Source organism: Embiotoca jacksoni, unplaced genomic scaffold, assembly GCF_022577435.1.
Source record: "Embiotoca jacksoni isolate LCO1_2020_lvr unplaced genomic scaffold, fEmbJac1.0.p SCAF_7, whole genome shotgun sequence".
NCBI classification, from domain to species: domain Eukaryota; kingdom Metazoa; phylum Chordata; class Actinopteri; family Embiotocidae; genus Embiotoca; species Embiotoca jacksoni.
This window is the reverse complement of record NW_027185425.1, coordinates 7,383,596-7,394,410: the sequence shown is the minus strand read 5'-3', so window position 1 is coordinate 7,394,410 and position 10,815 is coordinate 7,383,596. Positions and strand designations below refer to the sequence as shown.

At 41.1% G+C, this 10,815-nt stretch overlaps 1 protein-coding gene across 1 annotated transcript in view; it reads right to left on the bottom strand.

Annotated features, from left to right (window-relative positions):
• Positions 1 to 10,815, bottom strand: part of elp2 (elongator acetyltransferase complex subunit 2) — a 28,133-nt gene that overhangs the window by 5,034 nt on the left and 12,284 nt on the right. Inside the window, exons 11-18 of the mRNA XM_069176703.1 lie at positions 8,008 to 8,139; positions 6,855 to 7,004; positions 4,938 to 5,129; positions 4,635 to 4,704; positions 4,392 to 4,487; positions 2,707 to 2,764; positions 1,611 to 1,683; positions 733 to 922 (exon numbers count right to left, since the gene is read on the bottom strand). Coding sequence (XP_069032804.1) covers positions 733 to 922; positions 1,611 to 1,683; positions 2,707 to 2,764; positions 4,392 to 4,487; positions 4,635 to 4,704; positions 4,938 to 5,129; positions 6,855 to 7,004; positions 8,008 to 8,139 — 961 coding nt within the window. The remainder of the gene's footprint in view (positions 1 to 732; positions 923 to 1,610; positions 1,684 to 2,706; positions 2,765 to 4,391; positions 4,488 to 4,634; positions 4,705 to 4,937; positions 5,130 to 6,854; positions 7,005 to 8,007; positions 8,140 to 10,815) is intronic.

The following is a 10,815-nucleotide window of genomic DNA, read 5'->3' as shown; positions in this document are numbered from 1 at the left end:
GGGTTATGTCTGTATATATTTAACTGATACACAGCCAGAAAAGTTTTGGATAGTTTTCTTTTTGTCCTGATCCCAACATGATGCATACAAGCACAGATTTGACGAGCTATCGCAATCCAACAGAAGCTGCATTAAATATGCAGGCAGGCATTTTTTGTGTTCGACATATTTAGTGTCCATTTGAAAGCCCCATTTAAAATCATCGCTGCACCTCCTACCCTGCATTAATAACTTTCCTGAAGGAGGACTGTTAGTAAGCTTTAAGTTGTGGTAATTTTACAGAAATATGCAGAGAAAATGTGTTTGAATTTCAAATTAAACACATAAATCATCTTTCCTTTATTAGCTCCTTTTTGGACTACTTTCAGACGGCGCATCACTTCTTTGGCTCTTTACGGTATTAAATAGGGGAATCCTTCCAATAAGGCCAGCTTGACTTGGAATTCAGTTCTGAACAAATCTGCTCAGTGGGTTTACTTTATTTTAATTAATTTGAATTAAGGGAGCTGATGTCGTCTGCCAGAGAGTCTCCAGGATTGTCTTTTTTTTCTTGAGTTTCACTCAAACAGACTTTTAATACAACTGCCTTCATTTGCAAACCACCATAAAGAACTACTTTCTCATCCTAGGCCACACTGCATTTATAAACAAATCTGAAAACTGAAATAATAATAATAATATTAATAGAAGTCCTTTAAGGTTTATTTGAAACCTTTCCACCTCCTTTCTCACCTGCACTGTCAGGTGTGAGCAGGTTTCTCCATAAAGACCAGGTGCGATCTCGGGAAACAGCCAAAAGGAGCTGTGCGTCAGGTGAGAAGGCCATCTGGGTAATGGTGAGGGTGTGACACGGCAGAGTCTGCAACTGACGCCACGTGGTTGCACTCCACAGCAGCACTGCTGCGTGCTCTGCTTTAGAAGCCTGGAAAGAGAGAGCGGATCATTCATGTTCAGAGACAAAAGCTTTAAGAAGCATCTTAAAACCTGCATGTTTTCTCTGCGGGTTAGACTCTTATTTCTCCTTGTTTTACTGTTGATACGATCTTCTCTGCTTTGTCTTTGTCCCCTAGAGCGCTTTGTAACTTCTGTTTTAAAAAAAAAAATATATATATATATATATATATAAAAGGCTTTTTACTTGCTTGCTGAGGTTTGTGTTGCATTAAAGTAAAAGATGGAAGAGGTGGATAAAGCACGTAGCAACATATGAGGCATGAGAACTGCCACAGCAGGAAATAAACGGGAGCATGATAGTGAGCAGAGAAACTAATAAAGCAAAGAGGGGCTGACAAGAGGAAAATAGGAAGGACAGCTGGGAAGAGAGTGAAAGTGATGCAGACTGACTGTGCCTCACAGGAAATCAGAAAACACACACACACACACGCGCACACACACACACCTGTGACCAAGGTCGGGACAAGGGAGGTACTAACAATACCTGCCTGACAGCACAGTCCAACACTGCCTGGTGTGTGTTATGGTGTGAAGATGTATGTGTGTGTGTGTGTACGTCATGACACTATCTCCTCTGATCTAATACCCTTTTGCACAGGAGGGCCAGGTAGTCCTGACTGTGACACAGTCTCCGGCCTGGGTTTCATCAGACTGACCTTGCATGCGGATGCCACCAGCGTCCTGGTGCTGTCAGATGCGAGGCAGAACATCTCAAAGCCGTGGCCGTACCTGGAGACAAAGAAGGACAGTCGTGTAGAGATTAATCATGAAGAGCCACGCTGAATATAAGGAAGAGCAGAGAGGATCTTAAAGAGAGACAGGTGAGGGGAGGAGAGGTGAACAACATCTCCCAGTCTGACAGTAAATTAAGTGTTCCGCTATTCCAGAGCGTCACTCCGACAAGCTTCCAGGCCCGAGCCATCACCGATTGCTGGCTGGTAAATAATTAGACAGCGTGTGAAATTAAAATACTGATCTGTGATGACGACTCCGTCTGCTGACAGAGATGAACAATGATGATGCTCTAGCTAATCGCTCTCAGCCTAATTGCTTTTAGCTCGCCATCACCTGGTTGTTTTAAAATGTCAACAAACTCAAATCGCAGCCCGCAGCGCAGTGGAAAGAAATTCCTCCCCTACCAGGAAGCTTTCAAGCGCCGCAGCAATTTGGCCACAATGGTGAGAGTATTATTTATGCCACAACAATAATTTGCCCACTTACTCATTTTAATGTTTTTATTATGCACTAAATGATTCAAGGGATGAAGCCAAAGGGAGGCAGAAAAATGCTTTTCTATGCGCACAATGTCCACACCTCGAATAAATGGCGGTGCCATACGTCATGTTTACGGCAGATTGACCGGTAAATGGATTTAACATTGGCCACAAATGGAGGCAATATATTCAGCTTGGAGAAGAGGCTCGTGGGATGGGAGGAAGCTGGATTCTGATTGGCTGATGAATAAGACGGGGGGGCAACAACAGAGGACTTTGGGAAGTCCATCATTTTCAGTTCCACTAAACCCTTTGGGCAAAAACCAAACAAACACAATTGCATCTAGAAATGTAGCAGCTTCATTGCTCTTAATGAAACTACATTTCTAGATGGAAACTCTTGATGTATTTATAGAGAGAGGAGGAATATGAAACTGATATATGATCATGTATCTCAGAGCATCTCCCTTAACATTGGAGTCTGTCTCTGAGACCAGGTAACTGAAACTACAGACAAATGGGACATTCAGATGCTCACAGTTTCTGAACCTCAGGCCACAGTGTGTTCTGGAGAAGATGATCCTCTGGCGGCGGCTCTGTGCACGCGCGCGCACACACACACACACACACACACACACACACACACACACACACACACACACACATACAACAAAGAGTTAAGCACAGACTTTAAATTCTTTACATAACTGTCATTTGCACTGAGTGGCCCTGAAAACTGAGCTGTTTTAAAATTCAAATACAATCAGCTCCCAATTTACTAAACGAGGATTACACCCAAGTGACTATTATAATTTTCCTCTTTTAAATCCCCGTACTGTTAATGCAACGTGTGACGGATAGCACACTGTGTGTGTGTGTGTGTGTGTGTGTGTGTGTGTGTGTGTGTGTGTGTGTGTGTGTGTGTGTGTGAGCAAGTGTGTGTGAAAGAGAGAGACGCATAGAAGTTAAAGGGAAAAGGAGGACCGTAAGTACCACAAAGAGAAGCAGGGATGGAAATATTGAGCTGAAAGCTACATGCTAGACTGAGAACACAATGATCGCCTACAGACAATGTTTTCTCACATTCACATACAGTTTCTTTTTACGTTTAGCTTGCATGAAATCCTCAGCCGTACAACGTGCCGCTTCTCTCCAAAAAAATTATGCTATTTTGAAACAACTGCAGCTTTATCTCCAATTCTTAACGGCTGCCGGCTTTGAGGGGGATCAAATCTAGCCGAGTGCCAATCCTCTCCCTCACACCGCAGGATCTGCACAAGCCCGGCTTGCCTTTGTGTTGCATGTAATTGAAAGCTACACTCCTTGCATTTGTTACTGGTCATCCGCTTCCCATTTAGCCTAATTATTCATTTTTCTGCCGGCCCGGGGAAGCCAATCAAACAAGTGAAAATGCATTGTTAACAACAGTCCCCACACTTGGCTGCTCCCTACATAGCCCAGGGTCATCGATACTTAAACTTTGCAATCACATAAACCGGCTTTCTAATTAGCATTGCAGATTAAGGAGTGGCTTCAATCATGCTGATGACAGCCCTCGACAGCCTCTAGCCCAGGGGTTTTAAAACACTGCGCCACATTCCCTTCATTTGACTGCTTTTCAATTCCCATCTGCCCGTGTCCTACAATTAGTTTCACTTTTGTTCCCGTTTTTGTTGAGTTTTATTTCCTCGATGTCCTTTCTAAACCTTGCCCTAAATACCACTTACCTTCCCACACCTGTTTTTATGATCTCATATTTCCGATATTTTGAGGGGTTTTTCTGTTTTGGTTTCACTTTGTAATGAGAACCTGCCGTTTTCTTGTCTAACTCCAACATTTTCTTATTTATTAATCATTTATAATAATACAATAATGTATTGCTTTTTCTTGCATCACTGCTTCCTGTCCCTCCTCTACCATCAACCACCCTTCTTCCTGCTGTTATACCATCAGCCTCCAGGAGACCTCAGACACTGTGGACTCCAGATGTAGAGCAATAGCTAACTGTCCGTCTGGCTGCATATCATTGTCTCTTACAAGAACAGCCAGCGACAGGCAGACAGGAACTCTTAAATATATGCTGAGCCTGCTTGGTGGATCATACTGAGGAATATGAATCAGGCTGTGAAGGGAGACAGGGATGCCCTTTGAGGTTTACCAGATTTTAGGGAAGATATGGTGTAAAAAACACGTGAAAGTGTGGCTTGTGCATCTTTATAGTACCAGTCAGGTTGAGCGGGTGGAAGTAAGACTCCTGGTATTGGTCCGATATGCTGTTGAAGTGTTTCTCTTCTTCACCGTTTTTTTGGACGAGGTCACCTGTAAATCAAAAACATTTGACTGTCACATCACTGAAAAGGAATGAAAATACTGAACAAACTCTCATCCAAATAAGGCACAGCTCACTCAAACTATTGTGTGGAGTAAAATACATGTGTGCGCCAAAACACTGAGGAAGCATTTTACCTTGAAATACAGCCTTGTTGGACAGACCCAGGGCAGGTGTGCTGGCTCCTTCTGGAAGGCTGGCAGAGTCCTGGCGAGCATCACACAAATGAAGGAAGAGAGACATGAAAAACAAAGTAGGAATTTTTAGGTGGAGCAGGCAGTCCACTTTGCACTTTTTACAGGAGAGAGTGTTTTTGTAAGATCTGATCGTCAGACAGCGGGCAAACATTAAAGAGGTCTACTTCTACCCATGGGATTAATATAACTTCAGAATTCAATCATTTAATATTTTTCTAGATATAAATTCAGGTGTACAGTTACATTGGGTGTCAGAAGCTTTTCTTTTGAGGTCCCAGAGATGTTGGCGAAGTTCTCCACAAAGTTACGAGGTGCCTGAAACACTCTGATGACCTTCTCGTCAGCTCCAGACACAAACTGAAACCGTCCGACAATGGCCAGACACTGTATGTCGTATCCGTGGATCTGCGGCCGGGAGATTTCGTGCCAAGTCGCCTGCAATGGGGAAAGATACAGAGAGATGTTCAAATGATGCAGATCTGTTCATTTGGTTGCCGGGGGTAGGTGCCAGCCTTTTCAATGGATCTCTGACGTTTTGGGACTCGGTGTCTTGGCCCTAAATCCAGGCATTTGAATCCCAGCCAAATACAACATTGATTCTCCTGCTCAAGTGAAAAATCTCCCGCTTAAGATGCAGAGTGTTCTCTTGGGGGAAGACGGAGGGCTCCACGACGATAACCAGGTTTCATTTGGCACTGGTATGAGGTGAAAATGTGGCTGTTAAATCACAAGTTGAAGAGACCTTACTACACCTGACATCCTCACATCTATGCCATATTCTGGGTGCGCAAATTTACTGGGCGCTCCCAGGAAACTATATAACCGCCCCTTTGACCTGCCGAGCATCTTTCCCTCCAAACACACAAGAACAAAGAGAGGCTCTACCTCTATGTTTGTTACCTTAAAGAGGATGGAAAAACCAAGTTTGTGGATGTATTAACTATGCAAGTTAAAAATTGTTCATCTTTTTTACTTACTCATTCAGCGATTTGTTAATGCCGACATTTGATTTGATATTTAATGTATTTATTTTGTCTTTGTTTTTGATACTTTCATGTTTGTAAAAAAAAAAAAAAAACATCCAATCATGCATCCATCCCGTCTTAGTTAATCCTGAACCACCAAAGTAAACTGTTGGAACGGCTTTGGGATCCAGTGTTTAAATGTGCACACCACATCAGATGTTCAGTGAACCAACACCACCAACTTCGCTAAAGTTATTTCATTGGCTATTATCCAACCTGGCATTTTGAATAATGTAATGAAAGCTGGAATCTTGATTATGTTTCTTCCCTAACTGAGAGCTAAACCGGTGTGTTTTACCTTGCTTCTGATCATTTTACGTGGACAATCTCTGTAGTTCTTTTTACTTTAATGTCGGTATCCTGCAGCACTTGCTAGGGGTGATCAATCAATCCTATAAGGCCACGGCCAAATTCCTTTCTTCCATAGGATGTATGATTACTTCTGAGGAACTCTTTATTATCTCGTTACAGCCTACTCAAATTCAATCAGAGACAGAGCCTGAACATATTTTAGTAAACCACAGCAAGCAGAATATATATTATCTACTGACTATATCCCATAAGGTTAATACAACTTGCTTGTGTTGAAAGAAGAGCAGCATACTAAGTAAGCGAGACAAGAAGAAATAGAGCAGCAAATAATTTGAATGGCAAAACATTCCTTGAATGCTAATGTCAATGCTAATGTCCTCTGTTTTATCTATTGCTCTATGAAGAAGGAAAAGGTGGTGAGATAACATTTCATGTAGACTAAAAGCTCATTTCTTCAAGAGAAAAACTACAGATAGCAGTTATTTTTTTATTTTTTTAAATTTCTTTAAAGAATGTCTGATGGGTTTGTTTCATTATATTAACTGAATATGTTTTGTATTCAAGATAGTAGTGAATGCAATATGGGATTTAGAGAATTATTGTTTCGATGTGAAGAATTCCCTTTGTTTATTTAGGTTTTTCATCAATATAGGTTAGCCAGAAAAATTTGTATTTGGTAATTTTACTGAATTCTTAAAAGTATGTCACTAATTTTGAAATTCAATCGACTTCCAACATTTAGAGCTTTGTACAGCAGTGTGATCATCAAAAAAAAAAGTTGATTCCTATTTAAACTTAATGTGCCTGATGCAGTTTATTTTACCTGTTTGCTGTCTTGCGTTCTCCATGGAGTGAACAGTCTGGTGGTCTGGTCTGATCCCACACTGAGGATGAATTCACCCTCAGGATCCCAGCTCAGATCCTGGACTGCATCAAAGTGACCTGATATCACAACTCCGGGTTTCCATTCTCCCTGAAAAGAGAGCAGTTCAACATTCAGGTTGAAAGCTAGTGGCAACCCACCATGACATCATGGAACTGCCGTTTCGAAGCCTCAAATTTGGCATTTCAGCCGTCGCCATCTTAATTTGTTGGAGCTGGATGTGTTTATATTTGGACGAGCATTATACCCACCCACCTATACAAGCAACCTGGCTGCTACCCTGGTATGTCAATCAAACCAGGCATGCTCCCAAACTTTGAGGCATAATATCTAATTATTTATGGTATTATTTTCAGAAGCACCACCAGAACACTGATCAGAAAGAGTAAATTTAGCTCATGATACCAGAGTTACTTGTGGAAAAAAATGTATCAACTTTGTATTTCATGAGAAAATTTGGTGTTTTTTTGAATGGGAGTCTATTGAAATTAGAGGTATTCTGAAGCCACTTTAAGACACTTTTGCGCTGGATTCCCGTTTCAGACCCAAAGACTATTTTTATATGGGTACAACTCTCTAAACCGCTCTCAGTGATCACCATCCCTACTCTCTAATGGTGAGCTCCAGAAGTGCTGTATATGATTGGCAACTACATCGAGCTGTTTCTTGTAATGTAGATGTTGCTGTCTGTGAAGTGAGCCTCCTTTGAAACATCTGATAGTTCTCAGCACCTTTAGGTTTTGTGTTACAATTTACCCTCAAAACAGAAGGTTCAATTGAAGCCCAGTTATCTCTGAACCTAGGTTGGGATTTCAGACCTCCACTCTTCCTCAGGGACAATCAATAAAGACACATGGCTAAGCCAGTCAAATTGAGTGGCAGACAGGAGACTCAGTGTGACTAATTACAAGAATCACTCTCTCACAGTGCGGCAGTGTAGAAATGCACAAACACTGAATTTTATTCCAAATACGACTGTCGTAATTATCTTCTGAAAATTAAAGATAGAGTATAAACCTAACTGAAGAAACTACAAAAATAGTGCATGTAATGGATTTAAAAGCTTAGGTGTAACTACGGCAACGACTCTCACCTCCCTGCCTTGGTTCTTGCACCAGAGATGTAGCGATCCATGAAAAGCATGAGCCAAAATCATGGAGCCATCCGGACTCATCTGGCAACCGTAGAAGCCCAGAGTGTTCCCACCAACCTCCCCGACACGCACCTGGTGTGAAAGAAAAAAACAAAACATGTTGTGTGGGCGATCAGTACTGATCAGAACCATCAACTCGTTTTCCTTTTTAACACATTGGTATCTGACATCAGCTAGGTGACGAACATTTGGTTTCTGGGTGACTGCCACTGAACAGATGAAGATCAAAGCAACCTGTGACAACATGAATGTACGTCGATTGTCACATATAGAGAAAAGGCAGCGATGTAAAGCAGGTTATTTCTCTTTTAATGCAACTATTCCTGAGGGTTATTCATTTAACACAAGAAAACAAGTGAGGGGAAAAAAGTTTGAGTTGTCAAATCTGTTCTCAGTTTCTGTCCAAGACTTAATAACTAAGACTCCATAATGGGGGATAGAAGCACAAAAAAACAGCAAATTAAGCTGACAAGTCAGATGAGAAATTATGCAGAATGGGACTTATTAGAGTTGAATGAACTTTGTTATGTTTTCCTTCTAACGAAGTAAATTTGTCTAATTCATAGTGAAAGCAATTGCAGCACATAATATCACATTAAAACGGCAGAGCTTGAGAACACAGATGGATTTACATAAATTGGATTTGGGTGAGAGGCTATGACCTCTGTGTCACATTCATATATAACAGCGTAAACCCTCCATGGGGTTGAAGATTCCACTGAAAAAACAATCAAAACCAAAACACTAGTAATCACTGCCTCTCACGTCAGAACAATGCTAGAAAATAAAAAGATAACAGATAATTCACTCCTTTAGGATTCTCACCACCTGTCACATTGTGGGCACTTTGCTTTTGTGCATCCAGACAGTTCTGTATTGAATTTTGTGAATCAAATCACTACCTGGGACACAAAGCCCATTTTGATTTAAGTGCGGTTACCAATTACACTGACGAATGAAAATGTACTTGTTTTGACTCCACCTGAGGTCGTTCTAACTCTCTAAGTTTCTTTAAAGTTTTTTATAAGGAGAAGAAAAAAAAGAGAGTAAGCAGATGCATTAGAACTAAAAATGAACAGATGTCAACAATAAGAAGTATGAAAAAGCTCCTTGTTAGTTCTATAAATATAACAGCTGCATAGCAATCTGTTTTCATTCTCCTGTTCTTTGAAATTAATATCCACAGAGAACAGATATTAAATACTAAAACAGAGGAGACAAGACAACATTAATATTTCATCATGTTGCATAACCTGTAGAATTGAATGCAGGATTATGTGACTAGACAAAAATTATTTGAAACAATACAGAAATGAATCTAAATATTTAAAAACTGAATAAACTGTAATTCTTGTTGAAGCAACAGAGAGCTATTTTAAGCAGGAGCTGTCAATTGTTTGACCTGCAAGCGGTTTGTACAACAAAAAAATTTGCATCATTGACAGATGATGGACAGTGAAAGACATTGGCTTTATTTCAGCACTTTATCAAAAGCATGTCCAAATCCAGCTAATTTAGCTGGTTTATTATTAGATAATGTGAGTGCAAAATAAGGTGTATAGTTCATAGGGGTGGTTTTTGGGGCCCATAATACACCTACGTTGTATTATGGGCATAAATCAGAGTATCATCCCCCATTCCCTTCAGGAGCCAGGTGTGCTTGCACCTTAGTAGATTGCTTTTATAATTGTGATTTGGCTCGTAGTGGGAAGATCTCTCCTCTCCAGAGGAAACAGATCTGGTCATGCACAGACTGACATACACAATATTTCACGTTGCAATTTTTTTTTTTATTATTATTGTTTGCATGTTTGTGCACTGCTGCAACTCCCTGTGTGTGCAACTAGTAAAGTGGGCACATGTTGTGCACCTGTCTTTGTAGGCACATGTTACTATCTTACCCCCAATAAAACAGTAAAATACTGCAGCATTGACTTAAGAAAAGGCTTTTGTGCATAATCATGTTCCACTGTCTCAGAATATCAATGCACCAACAAGGACGTCTGACCACATCTAAGACCAACATGTCCACGGGCACTCAGATGGCCGCACGGCATGCATAATTGCTATTTAAACATCATGGGCACTAAACGGCGTGTTGTGACACTGTGTCGGTGTGAAACTAGCGAAGACACTTGCATGGTGCTTTGCCCCGGGAGTATGATAGAAGCATTTGAGTATATGCTCAAGTCAGTTCTCTTCAAGTTCTTTGAAATCATTGTGTGGACCAGGTTAACTTCTCACTGCCTTGAGGAACTCAAACAATTAAAAGATTTATTGGGCCCTGAGGCCTTGGAGGTAAACTGGGCCCAAAGGGGAGATCTATTAAAATCGATAGCAGCCGAATCAACCCTGGAGTGCTACACTGCTCCCTCCACAGTACCGGGTGAATACAGATACAGCTATATTATATCTCTTTCATCTTTAATTAGCTTGTGCCTTAAATGATATGTAAGTTGGCTGTGAGGAAATATGATTAAAATAGGGAGAGCTGCACAGCTATGTCTGTTATCTTTTCTCAAATCAAGTAGTGCGAGCATGTTGCGCTGCAGCAGTAACCCGAAGCAGACTGCAGAAGAAACACAAAACGTGTGTGCATTCACGTTAAACAAACAACTTCAAAGGCCACACCAGCACGAGAACACGCATATCTTTTCTATGTCTGTCTACTGTATGTCGCAGTAAAGTGAGGCCCTCAATCATCCAGCTCTCTTGGCCGCTCGTGTTGGTCATCAATGACCTTCAAAA